Source organism: Abramis brama, assembly GCF_963993115.1.
Source record: "Abramis brama genome assembly, chromosome: 2".
NCBI lineage: Eukaryota > Metazoa > Chordata > Actinopteri > Cypriniformes > Leuciscidae > Abramis > Abramis brama.
The window spans coordinates 39,495,041-39,515,469 of NC_139964.1; the positions used below are offsets into that span (position 1 = coordinate 39,495,041).

General features: G+C 38.4%; 1 protein-coding gene across 1 annotated transcript in view; it reads left to right on the forward strand.

Annotated features, from left to right (window-relative positions):
- The first annotated feature begins 537 nt into the window (after window positions 1–537).
- frem3 (Fras1 related extracellular matrix 3) overlaps window positions 538–20,429 on the forward strand; it is a 33,838-nt gene continuing 13,946 nt past the window's right edge. The window contains exons 1-6 of the mRNA XM_084098838.1: window positions 538–5,652; window positions 5,766–5,855; window positions 16,369–16,515; window positions 17,044–17,274; window positions 17,552–17,677; window positions 18,403–18,654. Of these exons, the coding sequence (XP_083954964.1) occupies window positions 624–5,652; window positions 5,766–5,855; window positions 16,369–16,515; window positions 17,044–17,274; window positions 17,552–17,677; window positions 18,403–18,654 (5,875 nt within the window). The 5' untranslated portion in view covers window positions 538–623. The remainder of the gene's footprint in view (window positions 5,653–5,765; window positions 5,856–16,368; window positions 16,516–17,043; window positions 17,275–17,551; window positions 17,678–18,402; window positions 18,655–20,429) is intronic.

The following is a 20,429-nucleotide window of genomic DNA, read 5'->3' on the forward strand; positions in this document are numbered from 1 at the left end:
TATTTTGGCAAAGTAAACTAATTGGATATTTTTAAAGAATACATTCTCATGAATTAAGTAGTTAAACATCAGATGCCCTGACCATTTTTTAGACCATGAAAAAAAAAAAAAAAGTTCTAGGCCAACCACACCCATTCCTATTCCTTGAAGTATTTGTCAAACATATCACAAATCAGAGGCCACATAAATATGGACATCAGAATTTCACAACAGAACATGCTTGTCTTGGTTTATGTCTTTATTCTTTCCTTTTCATTTCTATAGGAAAATGTATGTTACTGTTCTTAATATGAACTTCTTTTTTTTTTTGGCTTTCAGTGGGTAAGGAAGGAGAAAAAGGGAGGGAGGGGTAGAGTGAATGCAACACTTTGGGGGGCTGTCCAATGTGCTGCCTTAAATTAGCCGTGGGAGAGGTTGGACTGAGGGTGGAGCTTTGTGCTGTCACTATCTCCCTAAGTATTACCTGCAGTGCTTCAGTAGGTTGGCTGCACTTGTACTGTGTGTAAGGACAGAGAGTGGGGATACATAGCAGTGAAAACCAAGCCTTGAGAAATCAAGGGCACCATCCTAAATCTGCAGTGCATCTATTTTAGCAAGTTCATGCAGTGCAACTTGCTGTAGATATGGCTGGTTGTCTGCAAAGAGGAAGACTGAGTGCAGCAGGAGCACCTCTGAAGTGCCTGTTTATTTTGATTTCATTAGGATGTTGTCTCTCTAAAGTGGACGCAGATCCTTTCGACACAGCTTTCCGCCATAGTCAGAGACCTGGACCTACCATTGAAACAATCTTGGTAGCCAACAATGGGATTAGAGTTCCCTTTGGACGCTCCATCTATCTGGATTCTATCAATGACCTTGTGACTGAAGTGCACGCAGGAGACCGCTGTCACATTACAGTTCTGGACAATGACCCACTGGCTCAGAGACCTGGAATGCTAACACCCAAGAAGTTCCCCTGTGCTTTTGGTGCAGAAGAGGTGAAATATACTCACTTTGGTTCCCGGAGCCCAAACAAAGACCACATTAAACTACAACTGAGGTATGACTCCAACACAGACACAGTGGTGGTTCCTCTGATTCTTGAAGTAGAAGTGGTCTTTCAGCAACTGGAGATTGTCACTCGTAACATGCCTCTGGTTGTGGACAAGCTCAATGGGCTAAGCAACCCAATTGACAAAAAAAATTTGGAGTTTGCATTTGAAGATGGTGTCACTACATGCAAGGTGACCACACTGGTTGGTGCAGGCAAACTTCCCAGGTATGGTGGTCTTACTGATAACTCTGTTAATGGCCAGATGATTAATTGCGATGATTTTGTCAAGAAGGGAATTCAGTATCAACACACCGCAACTACCAACTCTCCTAACAGAGACTACATTCCAATGCTAGTGGAAGTACAAGATAATGATGGTAATACTATTCAACAAGAACATTTCCAGATAATGGTTAGAATTAAAGAGGGTAATGAAAATACACCACCAAAACCTAGCTTTATATCTATGATGATGATGGAGATTGACCAGTTTGTGATGACAGCCATTACTTTGGATATGCTGGCAGCTGAGGATATTGAATCAGATTCTGATGATTTAATCTTTAACATAACATCTCCTTTGGGCTATCAGCAGGGCCATATTATCAGTACAGATGATCAAAACCAGCCAATCACATCTTTCCATCAGAGAGATATTAAAGATCTTAAGATCGCTTACAAGCCTCCCTCTGAGGATTCAGACTTGGAAAGAATTTTCCAGATTGAATTTGAAATTGTTGACACTGATGGGGCTGTTTCAGATCCTTTTGCGTTCATGATTGTTGTGAAGCCAATGAACACTTTAGCTCCGGTAGTAACCAAAAATACAGGACAGCTGCTTTTTGAGGGTCAATCAAGACCACTATCCAGCTCACAAAATTTAGAGATCAGTGATGAAGATAATCTTGATGATGTGAAGATTACTGTTATTGATGGCTTGAAACATGGAGAGCTGACTGTGCTAGGGTCTCAACGAAAATTTTTTACTACAGCTGATCTAGATGCAGGCATTGTTGTGTACCAGCACGATGGAAGCGACACTTACAGTGACAACATTATATTCAGAATGACTGATGGAAGTGATGAAGTAGAGTTTTTATTCCCCATCACAATAGCTCCAACTGATGATGAACCCCCTATTATAAATGCAAACACTGGTATTGTGCTTTTTAAAAATGAAGTGATGCAAATCTCGCCCTTTATCCTGAGTGCCACTGACATTGACTCTGAGGATTCAACAATTAAATTCATATTAGAAGAGCCATTCTCAGCAATTGGTGAGCTGCTCATAAAACAGGTGGAGCCTCCTCCAGATCCATCTGCATGGAAATTTAGTGCAACAGATGAGATGTTTGAACAGGTGGTGACAGAATGGTTTCAGCAGGATATTCTGGATGGGAAGCTGTTCTATCGTCACAAAGGTCCTCATAGTACCACCACTGTGATTGACCAGTTTGCCTTTAGAGTCCAGGATGACAATGACCCACCAAATCAATCAGGAGAGCATGTGTTCATAATTAAAATCCACCCGGTGGATGACATTCCTCCAGAACTTTACTCTGGCACCACATTACACATGACAGTCAAAGAATATGAGCTGACATTTTTTAAGAAGAAATTTCTACGTTACACAGATCTGGACTGTGATGACAGGGATCTTAAATACACCATCGTCAAACCTCCTACTGACACAGATGAAAACAGCCCTGTTCCTCTTGGCGCCATTGTACTGACTGATAGCCCTGACATCATAATCAGTGAGTTTACACAAGCTCAGGTCAACCACCATAAAGTGGCATACAAACCCCCAGACCAAGAGCTCGGTATTACTCCAAAAGTGGTCCAGTTTTCATTCAGTGTGGAGGACACTGCTAGTAATTCTGTTGATGGACTTTTTACAATCTTTTTACAGCCTGTTGACAACAAACCCCCTGTAATTACTAATACTGGTTTCACTGTTCTGGAGCGAAATACTTATATAATAACCAAAAATGAACTTGATGCCTCTGACCAGGACACAGAGGATGAGAATATTAAATTTATAGTGACCCAGATTCCCAGGTTTGGGCAGCTGCAATATTTAGGAATTGACATGTCTAATGGGGAAACATTTGTGTTGGAGGACATTGAAAACAGCCGACTGGCCTACATCCACAGTGGTGAAGAATCTCTTCACGATGTCATTAAGCTGGACATTAGCGATGGCTTTCATGAAGTCCCCATTGTTGTCAAGATCAGCATCAAGCCTGTCGATGATGAAACTCCAAAAATTATGCTACCGGCAGGTTTGTTAGGCACGTCCATTGATGTACTTGAGAATGGTGCAACAGAAATCACCAGCAATGTTATTCAGGGTCGTGATGAAGACACAGATGACCTCATGCTGACTTTCATAGTTGAGGAGCCTCCTAAGCTAGGAGAAATAATGGTGAATGGAGCTCCTGCTGAGCGCTTCACCCAGCAAGACATAATAAATGGCGTGGTCGTCTATGTTCACACTAGTGGTGAAATTGGCCCCATCAAAGAGCATGATTCTTTCAATCTCACAATATCTGACATGTCAGATGAATGGGTTGTTGGTGGCAACAAAGTTCAAGGGGTCCGTGTCCAAGTCACCATTCTTCCTGTAGACAGCATTCCACCTATTGTTAATGTAGGTGGCCAATTTGTAGTAGTCGAGGGTGAGAAAAATGTTATCACATTGGAGCACATTCAAGCTGAGGACATTGACACTGATAATGATGATATCTTGTGTACTATCATCGTTCAGTCCACATCTGGCTATGTGGAGAACATTTCCCCAGCTCCTGGGTCTGAAAAATCCAGAGTAGGCACTGCCATCACTGCATTCACCATTAAAGATGTTGGTCTAGGCCACATCTATTATGTCCAAAGCATTCATAAGGGTGTTGAGCCAGTGGAGGACAGATTTACTTTCCGCTGCTCAGATGGCATTAACTTTTCAGAAAGGCACTTTTTCCCCATTGTCATTATCCCAGCCAATGACGAAAAGCCAGAGATTTTCATTCGTGAGTTTGTTGTCATGGAGGGGATGAGTTTGGTTATTGACACACCTATTTTGAATGCTGCAGATGCAGATATCCCAAGTGATGAATTAGTTTTTGAAATACTTAAAAACCCAAAACATGGAAACATAGTTCAGCAGTTGAGCACTGGGACAGTCCCAGTGGTGACATTTACCTTAGAGCAGATCAAGGAGGCTTCCAATATTGTTTATGAGCATGATGACTCTGAAACCAAGGAAGACAGATTTGATATTCGACTCACTGATGGGAAGCACACTGTTGAAGAGAAGGTCATCATAATGGTCATTCCTGTTGATGATGAAACCCCAAGGATGGCCATCAATGATGGCCTGGAAGTAGAAATTGGAGAAACCAAAGTAATTAGTAACAGAGTCCTGAAGGCCACAGATCTGGATTCTGAGGACAAAGAGCTTACTTACATTATCCGTTATGGCCCTGGCCAAGGCTACCTTCATAGAATTACCAAACATGGAGTTGTAATTGGCAACATTAGTATTGGAATGAATTTCACTCAAGATGAACTTGACAAACAGTTGATCCAGTACGTTCACACAGGGCAGGAGGGTGTCCGTGACCTGCTAAAGTTTGACGTAACTGATGGAATCAATCCTCTCATTGATCGGTACTTCTACATTAATATTGGCAGCATGGACATGGTCTTCCCTGATGTTATCAACAAGGGTGTGACACTCAAAGAGGGAGGTAAGGTCACCTTGACCACAGACCTTCTCAGCACAACTGACATCAACAGTCCAGATGAATATCTAAGTTTCAGTATTACTCGTGCTCCTAGCAGGGGCCATCTTGAAAGTACTGATCTCCCAGGGGTGCCCATCTCCACCTTCACTCAGCTGCAGTTAGCTGGAAACAAGGTCTACTACATCCATACATCTGACGATGAAGTGAAGATGGACAGCTTTGAGTTTGAGGTGACAGATGGCTATAACCCTGTCTTCCGCACCTTCCGTGTATCCATTACAGATGTCGACAACAAGAAGCCAGTCTTGACGATCAACAAGCTTGTGCTGGGGGAGGGAGAAACCAAGCTGATCACACCATTTGAACTGACAGTGGAGGACCGTGACACACCAGACAACCTGCTGCGATTTGTAGTGACTCAAGTGCCAGTTCACGGTCAGCTTCTGTTCAATGGAACACAAGTCATTACATCATTCACCAAGCAGGATCTAAATGAAAACCATATTACTTATAGGCATGATGGCACAGAGACGAATGAAGACAGCTTCTCCTTCACAATTACTGATGGGACTCACACAGAATTTTATGTTTTCCCTGATACTGTATATGAAACTCGTAAGCCTCAGATGATGACTATTCATATTAGCACAGTGGACAATGGGGTGCCTCAAATCATAGTAAACAAAGCAGCACCCACTCTTAGGGTTCTTCATACTGGGCACCTTGGATTTTTGATTACCAGCAAAGCTCTAAAGGCTGAGGACAGAGACAGCCCAAACAAAGTGCTTCGGTATGTTGTAACCGAGACCCCTCTTCATGGCTTTATCATGAATTCTGCTTTGGGGAATGATAGCATCAATTCCTTCTCGCAGGGTAAGTTATACTTATTTTCCTCTTTGTTTCCTAAATATTTTATGCAAAACCTGTCACTGTTATTTAAGATTTATTAATCTCCGACTTCTCCAACTCTCATTTCTTGTCATTAGCTGATATTGATGATATGAAGATTTGCTATGTGCTTCTTGATGGGTCCAATGCCACAAGTGACATATTCTACTTCAGAGTGGAAGACAATGGTAAGAATGTCTCTTCCTTGCCCCTCTCATTAACTGAAAGTGTCATGTGTCAGTAAAGCTGCTTTTGGAATTCCCAAGCTTTCAGGTGCTTATTTAAATCAATTTAGCTGAAGGGGGCTTTTCTAGGTTAGGAGAGTGTTTCTTTGTCAGTCAATATAAAAAGTAAACAAAACACTTTTTTATAGTACAGTGATAGTTAAAGATTGGAACTATGTGGTGGTTCAATGCTTTCAAAACTTTCTGAGTTTAACTGTGAGATTTGGAAATCCTACTGTATGCTCCCTCAGCATGACACATATACACAGAAACATGAAAAAGGAAACACTTTAAAAAAAGGATTAAGCAAATAATCTTTTTTTTTTACTTGGATGAGCCTGGACAAGTAGAGCTTTGGTGGTCAGCAAATAATAGCAATACGCTAACGTGCTTGGAGTGCAGATCAAGCTTCTTTTTTTTTTGACTGAATATCTATGTAATTCCCAGTAACTTTAAAGGTACACTGTGTAGGAATTTCTCCCATCTAGTGGTGAAATTGTATTTTGCATTAAAACAAATAGTGCTCTCTAGCGCCTCGCTTTTTCAAATGTGTGTTGCAACTACGGTAGCTGTTATGTACCAAGAAGCTATGACGACATGTCTTCCAATAGCACTTCATTGAGTTTAACTATACATGTTCTATTGTTACGCTGCCTATATAATGAATTACACAACCAATGAAAAAAATCTTGTAATTTAGACCGTAACATTGACTTAGATGATGACAGCACAGTCCATTCTATCTGCCGTTGACCTCAGAACACACACACACACACTCATCTGGAAAGTGAGTCTTCAGCCAACTCTTTCTATGAAAGCTGTGTTTCAGTTCCTGAAAAGCTTTGAGGTAGGCTAGTGCTTTTAGTCCCTCTCTGCTATTATAGTTTTTCAAAATGGCGGAACGACATGGAAGTGTCCTTTGACTTAACCGTCCAATGTAAATAAAGATAAGAAATTCTTCGCTTACGAGGATAAGTCAGATCATTGGCAGAGGTAATTTTACACCAATGAGGACATATTTATGAATAAAGACATTGATTTTAGCTAATAAAATACTTAAAAATCTACACAGTGTACCTTTAAATAAGGCTGTAGTTTTTTGTCCAAAATTGTATTTTTTACTTAGATTTGAATTCACGGTCAATGTTAATTCATATGATCAGCACAAATGAGTTTGTGTACCTGTGTGAATTCCTTAATCATAAATTTAAAAAGTCCCAGACATTTGCTTGTTAGTAGTTTAACTTATGGCTCTTTAGCTGTGTCGGAACTGGAGCATGCACCAGGGCTGGCACTTCGTCTTTTTGGCAGCATTTCAGCTGGAGGCAGTCATTGCTATAAGAGCCAGGAAAAGATACACACTGTCAGAGGCCTAGCCAAGATGGTAGAAACAATACCACTTAGAAAGATTCAAAAGAAGCCAGGATTAAGAATTATTACTATTTGGAGGAAACTGTTTGTTTGTTTGTTTGTTTGTGTACATTTTAAAAACCTCAAATTGCCACATTACACAGTCTAAAATTCCTATAAGCTATAGCTAACAGAAAATAATGGAACAGGTTCTCATACTCTCTGGACACTGAGACAGCATGTTGTAGGTGTGTTTACATATACATTTCTCAAAGTAACTCTCATCTTCGGTTGAGGCTGACTTTATATTCTTTATGTTTGGCGTTTCAGAGACCCCAATGCTGTAAAAGCAATAATAGTCATTTCAAAAATAACCATATTTTTTTCTTTCAATTCTTTTTTCCCCTTTCAAATTCTCAGATGTAGTCAAAACGTGATATTACTGGGTTTTTAGTTTGTTTGTTTGTTGTTATATTTAAACAGGTTGCACTTTTCAGAGATTACATTTTATTAAAAAAAATAATCAGTTCTAATAAGACTAGGACAAGTCATGAAAAGTCAACGTTTTAGGTTGACGCATATAGCAGAAAAAAAGACTGGGTACGCGACTGTTACTTATGTGTAACTTGCTTAAAAAGAGTTATTAAGTGCAATAAGCTGTGGAAAAAAACTGACCCGAAGCACATGCACAGAAAACCGCCTCTAAGACAGCGCGCAATCCCGAATTCTGTTATATTCTGTACTCAACTACACACACAGTTATGTCAAAATGCCTGTCTTGGCGAGTATTCACGTAAACACAGTCAGTTATGTCTTAAGTGAACGTAAACAGTTGGGAAAGAAATTGGATGTGAATAGGATCAGTGCATCAGGTAATAAAGTGACAGCAGCCTAATACAGTATACCTGCTGCTGTCTGTCAGTCAAACAACAAGAGAAAAAGAGAAAAATCACTCAATAGTTGATTGAATAACTTTTGTAGCTTTAATATAAATCAATGTACATTTAATTAATAAGAAGACTATGCAGTTTTAATTTTACATTTGATTATTCAGTTTTGTATTGTTTCTTACTTGCTTTGTAAGTCTAAGATTATCAGAATAAAGTTTAAACTGCCTACAGGTTTCAATTGAGCATATACACTTCTAATTCACCAGGCTTTGTTTAATTATTGGCAAGTTGCAGATCATGACATTTTTCGTTATAATGTAACTTCCATTTGCTGTCAGCATTCACATAATACTTTTATAAAATACAAGCTTAGGTTTCATAACAGAATTTAAGCTGTCCGTATTAGGGACATAAATCATATCCAAAGCAATGTTATATGATCATTTGTTAGATGGTGGAATGCATTTCCTCCAGATTTGTGGCTCCAGCTACACTGACCCGGTGTAAGTGTAGAAGTCATTGCAGTCAGGGGTGTGTGTGTGTGTCAAGGAGCCTTGATCTGCTAACAGATCTCCTTTCAAAGATCCCTCTAAGCCAGGCTGAAACTCAAAGCCATCACAAGATATGCTGAAAACCTTGGGGCTTCCCCTTGACTAATTCATCTTTTGAGATGTAAAATATCATACTGCTAGGTTGGGTTTGGATTTTCTTCCAACAATTTTATAAAAAAAATAATAATAATAATTGTGAAAAGCCAGGGAGCTTGTGAACTTTTGAGGCATCATAGGCGCTCTCTGGAGATTGTTCCAAAACATACCTTCAAAAAAGGAGGCATCGCATGTATCTGTTCTGCAAAATGCTTTGTAAAATAATTATAATAATTAGGGATGCACCGATACCAGTATCGGCCCGATACTGAGCTCATGTACTCGTAAAAATGCTCCGGTACCAACAACCGATACCAGGCAGCGTGTAAACAGTGTTTGTGTCAAGACAAAGAAACACTGACAACAGAGGGTATAATGGGGATAAAAAAAGAAGGCCGTCTATGAAGTAAATGTATCTTATTAGTGGAATATTAAATTAAATTTAGTAACGCCTAGCTGTGGTGTGCGAGCTGATAAGAGAAAAACGCGCAGTGGATTAAGTGCGCAGCGGCACAGACGCGTGCGAGCTGGTCGAGCGCATCCCTTTTTCACAGACGTCAGTGGAAAGTTTGTAGTTCAGTCGGATGTCAATGTCAAAGAAAGTAAAACGAGGCATGTAGCTTATTAACGCTAACTGACGAGAGAGAGAAGCGCCTTGCGCTTGTACGAACAAATTCACACAAGTTTATGTAAAAACGCCCGTCTTGGCAAGTATGCCAGTAAACAAAGTCGGTTATATCTCAAGTGAAACAGTACACAGTATATTCAAATGGGGTCCGTGCGTTCGGTCTAAAAGGGGCAGCAGTTTAATAAACCTGCTGCTGTTTTAATGTTAATCAAACAATGGACAAATAAATTACTCACTGCTCTTGACTAAATAGTCAAGAATAGCTACCCTTTTCAACTTTACAAAAATATCCATATATTTAATTTATACAGTAAAGAATATGCAATGTTTTTTCACATTTGATTACTTTATTCAAATTTCTGTACCTGTTAGATCTACCTGAAAAACTCTAAAAAACACTGTTTACTTCATTTGTAGCCTTTCTTTGTTCTATTGTATTTATTTGTGCTATGTATAATTTGATTATTTGTTCTTATTTTATTACGTTTATTTATTACGTAATGTTTTAAATCCACATGAATTAGGCGGGTAGTTTTTGTAGTATCAAAATTGTAATAAAGAATTGATATTTCACTGGTGTCTAAACATTTGTACCACTGCCAGAATCCTCAGCACTGAGCCCCTCTGGAGCTGCTCTAACTATGTGATGTGCTATTAAATGAAAGATAAAATATGATAGAGCAATAGAATGAACAGTGAAAGTAACAGAAGCTCATACAACGCATTTTAGCAGGCTTAATTAAGCATGTAATAACTGAAGGAAATATATATATTTGATGAACAAATTAAGCCAACTAATTTGATTTATATTATTTTGGTTTATCTTCTAATACATTTTAAAATTAGAAATGCAGTGAAAATACAGGTATCAGTATTTGGTATCGGTATCGGCGAGTACCAAGAATGGGAGTATCGGAATCGGACTCATTCTGGAAAAAGGGGTATCAGTGCATCCCTAATAATAATCAAAGAGGGCGGAAACAATGATATAACTGTTGATAAATACTTCTTTACTTTCAACATGAAAACAAATAGATTTTTTTTACTAAATTTGCCTCAATATTGTATGGTATATTTTTATGCTTTTTAGGAGTATCACGTTAGTTTAGCAACATGCTAACACCAAAACTAGACTGAAATCAATTGTGAGTCTACTGTTGTTTCCTGTGCAAATTAATGCCTGTTTAACGTTCCAAAACAGTGTCATACAAAGTTATTTGTCTTTCAGTTAGGATGCTGCCTTAGAAGGAAACTGCCTATGTTGGCAGTAGACAGTAAGGTACTGTAGCTCACAAGGTTTTAGAATAGAGCCATAGATAATTTTAACATTAGACAAGTCTAATGTAAAGTTGAAGAAAGCTGTATCTCAGAGATATACAAAAACTTTCTCAAGTTTGGAGGTTTATTTTTCATCATAGACGTCTGCACCTAATCTGTGTGTCAGACATGTAAACACACAAAAGATTAACTGCTCTATGGTGCCAGTGGCTTTCACAACCACACTAAACACAGGACCCACATCGTCACTGCAACTCTCAGATTTATGATATTTTGTGAGAGTGCTAGAGGATATGATGTACGGTTCTGGGGTTATTCTTATCTCTTACAGATGGCAGAGTTCTTCCTGTGATCTGAGCCTTAAGATCACCCTATGGGGCCTTTTCCTTTAAAGAGCACTTTCTCTTGATCTATCGCCTTCTGCCTACCACAGACAACTTAGGCGACTGGTGTCAAAAGAGATGTGGCTGGTCTGCCATGCCATAATTCATCACCCTGCAGTTTGGGGATCAGGTGCCTGGCTTTTGCAAATGTCACGTGGACAAGTACAGTACCTGCCAGTGTCCAGTTGTCAAATATTCCCCCAGTGGAATGCCTGGAATTACATGAGACGCCTAACATAGACTTCCAAGCTTGGTGTTTGTGAGATGCCATTATTAGATGCAGAGGAAATGGCTTAAGCTTCTCAGGTCAGAAAGATCTGACCCATATTTGAATATGACTTCATGTTGCCTTGTGAAGTCAGATAATTTTGGGTCTAATCTGAAGCATGGTCATGCATTTTATGTTTAGGATACTTAACATGGCCCTAGTAGTTCTGATGAATATAAAAGGATATACATATATAAGCCAGTTTAGTCTTGCAATATGCTTCTAGCAGTGAATGTTGATATCCTCCTAGCGCTCCCTTCCCATGCCCGAGGCTCTATATAACTACGGTATTCTATTGACCTGTGGCACTGAGGTGAAGATCTATCAAAACTATCAAACTCTACACTTACCACCATGTTGATGTATGCAACACGAGACTTTTTACAAGCAAAAATTGTTAAAGACCCCCTATGATGAAAATCAAGTTTTTAATGTTGTTTATATGTCTATGCAGAGTTTTTAATATGCTTAATAATGCAAACCATTTGCAAATTCATAAGTCAACACCATTGCTGAGTATTTTCGCCTTAAAACTGCAGTTTACCAAAGACAGTCTCAAAAACAAAGTTTGAAATCACTGGTGTTTCTTGCATCACAAACTTGTGTTTCTTGCATCACAAACCTTATAACCAATGATGTCAACGTGCCAGCGGGCTTTAGCATATCATTAACTATCAGCTCATACCCGGTATATGCTTCTGTTGATATGAAAAAATTGGGGCACATTTTATAATATAGCGAGTGAATTATGAGTATGATGCATATTACGATGTTATAATGAATTAATTTAAGTTGTTCAAAGAGTTTCTAAGGATGCTGATTTTAGAAGGCAGCTGTCTGACTCTGAAATGGCAAACTGGAACATGGTTTGTGTAATATTAGTAACACATTATTAGCTGTTTGATAATGTAGTCAAGCCAATGGCTAATCATAATAATTACTGTTATTGTGTCCGACGTAGAGATTAATACATAAAACGTGTTACCATTCAGATACACAGACGAGCCAGTATAATTTGCTCTTTTACTTATTCTGAATCAGTTTCTGGTTCAAACATATATGGCTGAATTTCCACTTGCCATTGTGTAACGTTTACTACAGTAAAGTTGACTGAGTGGATCAAGCATTATGAGCTTGTGTGATTGAGTGGAGGCGGGGACTAATTTGCATATTCATGGATCCACATATGAAGCGAAAATGAAGCGAGGGTTAAATTCTAACTATTTTAAGGCATGAAGATTATGAAATTTATTTTCACATTTAAATACTTCATTTTGGTAGTGATCAAAGGTTAGTTTTAAGGGATAAAATTGTTGACTACAGGGGGACTTTAAGTTGTATTCTTACGAATAATAGCAACAAAGTCATTAATTCCTTGGGGAATTATTACTGCCAGCCAGAAACAAAGACATAATTACGGTTGGAAATGTCAATGTTAGTTTATGTAAAAGTCAGGAATACGTTTTTTCAAAAGCTATAAGGCTAGGGTGACTTGAATGAGTGAGAATGTAACCATTACTTAGCCCTGCTTTCTTTTTATATATTATTGCAGTCATAAATACCTCCAGAGCTTCAGACATCCCCCTGTGACGCCTGAACCTATTCAATGAGTTAGCACCACTCACTGATGCTGATCTTTACTGGGCTTTACTCCCGCTCCAGCTTACAACAGAAACCCTTAAATTAAATGCTTCGCAACACCACAAAACTGCTATTGCACTGCTCAGATTCTCATGACTTATAGTGAACTAAAAACAACATTCTGAGAAAACGGTCTGAAAAACTCATGAGAAAACATTCTGCTTTCACAGGGAGAAACTTTTGTGTTGTTTGTTCATTGTAGACACAAATCCCCCTAGAGTGTAGAAAGAAGCAGTAAGAACCATGACAGTGGGTTTGGGCCACCCAGACAGTGCCTGCTGTCCGCCTCAGTTGTTGCTCCCATGCACAGATAAAAGTTGACAAAAGGGGGGAACAAGGGAGGGGATAAGTGCAGGGAGTGAGGATACAGCTGTCAGTTCCCTCTCTTGGAATCTAAAAAAACACTGAGAAATGGTGTGAGAAAGAGAAGAAAAAGTGCACAGTCAGAAAACTGAGGTGGCCCCCACGATCACTGTTAAACAGCACCTGCCTTCCAAACATAGCATTAAAACTATTTAGGAAATCTCCTCAGATGACTGTCAACTCTAACAGCTAAATTCACTTTGGAAATAACAGTACATTTGTGCTAATGGATCGAAATATCAGTTGTAAATGCATTTCTTTAGACTGCCCCTTTATAAAGGGTCTGTTCAAAGTTAACTACATAGGCAGGTCACTAGGTTTCTCTTCACTACTGTCACCTTGTTCACTGTAAAGCAATATTCTCAGCAAAACTGCTTTGGAATGATATTTATTGTGAAACGTGCTACACAAAATTAATTGAATTAAATAATAATAATAATAATAATAATAATAACAACATTACTCTAATAGAGGATAGGAAAAACAGATGTCAGTATGGCTTTAATACAATGACAAATTACATTCTTGATTTAAAAACTTTTATGGCCAAGTATTGTACCTTGTGATTGTCTTTTTGATGCTTTTATGCATTTAATTGTTCCTATACATTTATACAGAATAATCATGCTAAATTATTTTGTGCACAGAATTTGTTGAATAGAGAGACATTGTCTCCACTGCAAGTGGAACTATTTTCCATAATCTTGTAGACAAAGTGCCCTTATCCAGGCCCAGAGAAACGTCACAGGGTCCTGCATCTCACAGGTGACTGCTGGGTTTTTAACTGAAAGAGAGCCTTCTGTCTGCATGTTGTCCATTTAATCCTCTGATACAGCCTCACTAAGCTCAATATCAGCTCATACTCAAACTGGGCAGTGTGCCTGAGAAAATTGTCTCCTAAAGAAAAAGGCACTTGGCTGAGCTACGATATGGTTCACCTTCCATTAAGCCTTTGATACATGCTTCATTTTCTTTGCATTGTGCCTTTAATACAGCTTAAAACCAGCTTTAATAAATCAGCTTGTTTATAATGTGTTAATCAGCTCAGCTACTTTCTAATTGGTGCATTAGTAATGTTCATGAGATATACACAGTATTCACACTCCTGTGAAAGCTTAACAAGAGATAAAACATCTAATTTGTATAAGGCTCCCTTACATCTTCTCTGTCAATCAGTTTTAATGTTTTTAACGGCCCTTCAGCAATCTAGGGCAAAGATAAATATGATAAATGAGTTCTGTATTTTTAGGCAGAGCTGTCAGACACTTGAGCTTGGTCAAGGCCAATGCTGTCATGTCAGGCTGCGCCGTTTCCTAAACTGAGGAGGGTTGTAAAGATGATGGCCAATTGGCAACATGATGATTCTGTTTCATTGAATATTACTGTAAATCAATCTCACAACATAACTTCTATTTCCAACACTTCAAACTACTGTTTTTTTTTGTTGTTGTTGTTTTTTTTTATACACATATTGCACATATTTGAACTGCAATATTGTTTCTGCATATGCTCACATCAAAAGAGCAGCTCATGTGTAAAAACTACAAAACAGTGAGCAATACCTATGAACTGAGTCATGTTTTGCACACAAACTGCCAGAAATAGTGTTTCACTTTCAGGTTGGTTCCACATTTAAAATGGCAATTTTGTTAAAATTGCTTACAAGTTTTTGTCATCTAAAGCAATATCATCAAGGACAGCTTGTACCAAGAAATAGTGTCCAAGAATGTAACATACCCTTTCTCTTTAGGGATAATCAAAGTCATGGGGTAGCATGGATTATGGCAAGATAGGATTGAGGATCCTTTCAAAGTCATTACAGTTCTTTATCCTACTTCAGTCAGTCAAGATTCAGGATTATATCTCTTCTCTGCTTAAATCATTTAGTCCATGGAGAGAGTCTAATCCGATTATACTTTAATCTGATTACTCAAAATGATAATTAGTCACTGAAGTATGTATTATTTGATGAAAGAGTGCTAGAATAATGCTGAAATATACAATATATTTCAGGTTATAGCTCTATAGAAAAAAGTTAAAGGCACACTTTGCAAGATTTGTACCTTAATTTAACAGCTTCAAAATCATTTTGATGGTAAAAGCAAAAGCATTGCGAGCATTGCAAGTTTGAGAGGTGGCGCCCCGCCAAATCTCGAGAGAATCACGACTTGCTTTATGGCACAATGTCACATACATCAACAAAATATGAAGCAGCCTCTTTGGAATACACTAGCACGCATTTCAGACGTGAATCATGTCAGATTTGATGAAGAAAACGAAGAAAGCGCGGTTGGAAGAGTGCAGAGACGGCTCTGTGTGAGTGGTATTTATGATAGTATCATTAAAACCAAGTACTCCACAGCGACTCTAGGGGTCGCTGTTTGAGAAAAACGGAAACTGCATAGTGTGCCTTTAAAATGTCGATAAAATATATATTATGCTCCTATCTTGACTATAGTTGGGATATGGAGCACATATTGTATGTAAGTGTAGCACATATAAGTCTTGGAGACAAAAGGTCAGATCTTCTTTATTGTCCCTTCTACTGTATTCATGGCTAGTGATGGAAGTGGTAAGAAAACTCTCCATCGTTTGTGTTTATCTGCACCAACTACAATATTCCACAACTGCTTTCTTTAACACTACCATTGGCCTTCAGCACTAACCTGACACCTGGTTGGACTCACTTCTCTTGAACCTCATTCATTTACCAATAAAAGTAGTAAAAAAAGAAAACTGTGTGAACATATATTGTGTCTTAATTTTATAGTAGTAATGAAGGAAAGACAAAAAAGGATGTTGAGTGTCAATAGAAAACAAAACCACCCCAAGGACATCTACAAGCAGGGCTCAGGATCAAATTGCGCTCATTTTGACCCTTCTTTCTTTCTACATTCTGAACTTGAACTAGATGAAATCATTAGAAAACGATTGAATTGTGTGTCTCAAGGAGATCAAATATACACTTTGTCTTTTTTCATTGTGCTTCATCAAATTCAATTCATTGTGCTTTTCTCTGTTTGAAAAAGGTGGCAACAAATTGAAGCCACAGCCGTTCCGTCTGAATTGGGCCTGGATATCCCTGGAAAGGGAATATTATATTGTGGATGAGGATGCAAAGTTTCTGGAAGTCACCCTCAAACGCCGGGGATACTTGGGAGAGACATCATTTGTCAGTAAGTATTTATCAAAGTGAAGGAGTTACCAAGTTAATTCAAAATATATGCTAAATGAATACATTTATAATATATGTTATATATATTTAATATGTTAAAAAACAATAAACAGGACTTGTGCTGAGGTTTAATTTGTTTGCAAACAAAATGTTCAGTACATAATGGTTTGTGACCAAGACTTCTTTTGTGGAGATAGAAATACAGTTCATTAAATACTGGAATCCTAATAAAAAACAAACAGAACCTCCTTCATTGTCATGCTTGCATATATTTAGAGATACACAATGTTTATTTGCAGCTGTTACAAGTTGGTCCCTCTGTGTTTGGTATTTTCACAGCCCTTTAACTGTGACTTACAATGTCTTAAATTGTACCATAGCCTTTTACGGTTCTTTAAAATGGTTATTAAGTAGTCAACAGACATCTTAAACTTCTCACAGCTATAGTCAATAACCGCATCACAAACAATTTACTCAATTTGAGTGACTTATATTTTAAGATCTCCAAAGAATGTTTTTTATTTCAAAGGCATTGCCACCAAGGATGGCACAGCAAAACAGGACAAAGACTTCCGTGGAAAATCTCAGAAACAGGTCCAGTTTAACCCTGGTCAAACATCCGCTACCTGGAGGGTGAAGATATTTACCGACCAAGAGTTTGAAACTTCAGAGATGTTTGAAATCCAGCTCTCAGAGCCAGTGATGGCTGTTCTTGAATACCCTGATACAGCCACTGTGGAGATTGTGGATCCTGGTGATGGTAATTATGCAATGCCTAATGATTTCCTACGTTGTCCATATAGTGTAAAACACATATACCTAATTGCTTCCAGAGTGTGTACACCACAATGGCATAGGGAGGAACAACTTACTATTAATGTCAATGGTTTCGAAAATTAAACGGACAACAAGCAAAAACGTGGTCATGTTCATTTACTTTTGGCTACTTAGGCTTATATTAATATTTACTGTAAATAAATATATATCCTATAATTATACATGTCCAAATTTAAGCATTGAAATGTATCTCTTTTCAGAGTCCACAGTGTTCTTCCCTCAAGCAGAATATCGTATTGAAGAGGATATAGGAGAACTACTAGTCCCGGTCCGCAGATCAGGAGACGTCAGCCAGGAACTAATGGTTATTTGTTACACACAACAAGGTAAGATTAATGAAACCTAGTTTTCTAATCACAATATTAAAGGGATGGTTCAGAGTAAAATCAACCTAGGGTCCTTTGCACCATGACTTCGAGCCAAACACCCCCCAGAAGCCTTTTTTTCCCTTGGTCGAACATTATTAAAGTTAGAGCTTATTTAGAGATATCAGCCGAATGGCTTAGTGCAGGCGCTAATGGATCTACATCCTTATGCATCGCTTTCTGCCAGGACTTTTACAGGCTTTTCCCAAATCACGGAAGTGAGCTCGACGTCCGGGTTAGCGGTAGCATAAGCCATCAGGCAAGTGTTATTTAAATAAACTCCTGATGTACTTACAAACTTTCCAATGCCTCGTTTTATGAGTACAGAACCTATTTGTACTACTGTAGAAGTTTGGTACCATTCTGGGCATTATTAGTGGGGTAATTTACAAGATACATCCTTGGATCCATTAGTGCCTGTTTGGCTCGAGGTCATGGTGCAAAGGACCCTGGGTTGATTTTACTCTGAACCATCCCTTTAACTATTTCTGTATAATATTATGAAATAATTGTAATCATACAGATATCTAAGTACACGATTATTTGAATATTGCATGACATTATTTTAGTTTATGACTCATAACCTATTACAGCTGAGGATCTCACATGACCTTACTTCAGCTGTACATCTGTAGTACTTGAAAGTCTGTTTGTATAAAAAAAAATAAAAAAATCCTTCTATACAGGCAGTGCAACCGGAACCACCCCCAGCACCGTGCTTTCCTATTCAGACTATATCACAAGACCCGAGGACCACACCAGTGTTCTGCGCTTTGATAAAGATGAGCGGGAGAAGCCGTGTCGCATCATAATTATTGATGACTCCCTTTACGAGGAAGAGGAGAGCTTCAATGTGTCCCTCAGTATGCCAATGGGTGGCCAAGTGGGAGCCAAGTTCCCAAACGCCAAAGTGGTCATCTTGCCCGATAGTGATGATGGTGAGTTGGCAAGAACCAACATCTGAATAAATACTGTTCTTATATATTATACAATTATTTCAGGATTCTTTGATGAATAGAAAGTTCAAAAGATCAGCATTTATTTGAAATTTAATTTTTGGTCGCACTTTATTTCACAATATGTGCACTCACGCGTACAGTGTACTTACCTAAGAAAGTACTGGGTAATATAAGGTAACTACATGGGTTAAGGTTAGGTTTAGGGATAAGTTCAGGGTTAGTACTACCTAGTTATTACTCAGTTATTGTAATTACTATAATAAGTACATAGAATGTACATGGGAAACAGGACTGTAAAAGGACTTCTTTTTTTTTTAAAGCTTTTTTTCTACTATGTACCGGTGGTCTTTACTGTCATTTTCTTATGTTCAAAACTTAAGGGTTTTTTTTTTTAAGATAATTTTGAGCCTATAAATATACGTATAGTAGTCCAACTATAGTCAGACCAACTATATTCTGTGCATTTTCTCTAAACCACAAACCCTTTCATGACATTATATAGTCAGGCCAACTATATTCTGTGTATTTTCTCTAAACCACAAACCCTTTCATGACATTATTTAAAAAAATTGCATCCTCATAAAGACAAAACTATCTCCTCCATGTTCTGTGGTTATACTGACATGCCTCACCTGTTCTTTCTTTACAGATGTTCTTTTTATTATTCACACTTTGAAAGGATAGGTAGCCACAGAACGATCCATCTTTACTTTGTGGTCATACCACTGTTGTCCTTGGCAGCATGGTAACACGATAACCCAAAACAAGTTGAGAGAGCACAATTGAGGCCCCTATGACCTTTGTAATGGCCCATAAACCTCAGTGAGGGCACTGAAAGAGCTTTGTGAACATCCTGTCCAAGGATTTAGGATTTGTGTGCATTACTTAAAAGGAACATAGTCCAAACAAGAGCATAGTTTGCCATCTGTGAATTCATTACGTTCAAAGATTCTTCCAGGAATTTGCCTTTCAAAGCACAGCCTTCTGTTTGAAATTATTCAACTTAAAATGAATATCTTAAATATTGTTTCATTTCTTAATTTTCAGTAAATATCATCCTCAGAGTGTTTTTCCTTACTCATAAAAACAGTCTAATAGTTGTAAACTCTTTCACCAACTGCAATCCCACCCTTCACAATTTAGAATATTACCTCAAAAGATTATGTGTAAATAATGTATGTACATGCCTAGACCTTATTTGTCTGAAGAAGCAAGTTAAGATTAATGTGCTTATTGTAGCTCAGCGTCTTGGTGGGTCTGGAAGGGCCCAGTGGTATATTTGTGTCTAGTTGTGGGGGGGGATGTTGGATAGACTTGTGGTCTGGATGCCAGCCAGAGTTGGAATCTTTTTGTTGTTTCTCTGACTTGTTGTCTATGGAGGTGTCACTACTCTTGTTTTTCTTTGTATGGCCCCTCAAACTTACGGCCTCTACCCCCACCCTGGAAGGGCCTATCCCCTCTGCATTCATTTACCATGATGCTGATATCGCTCTGGGAGTCTCTCTGACCTCCCAAACACACACACACAAATATAAACACTCACCAAGTGCATCTTGACTGGAGTAGACACAACAGTCTGGTTTCAGCACTCAGACAGGGCATTAGAAATGATGGTAGGTTTCCTGTGCTGTCACACCAATGGGTCAGAACAACTCTGTGTGAGATGAAACATGACTTAACAATTCTGAGGAAAAAAATGGCACCTCTCGGCTCTTTTCTTATGGTAGCTTTTGGGTTAAAAAGGATTAAATAAA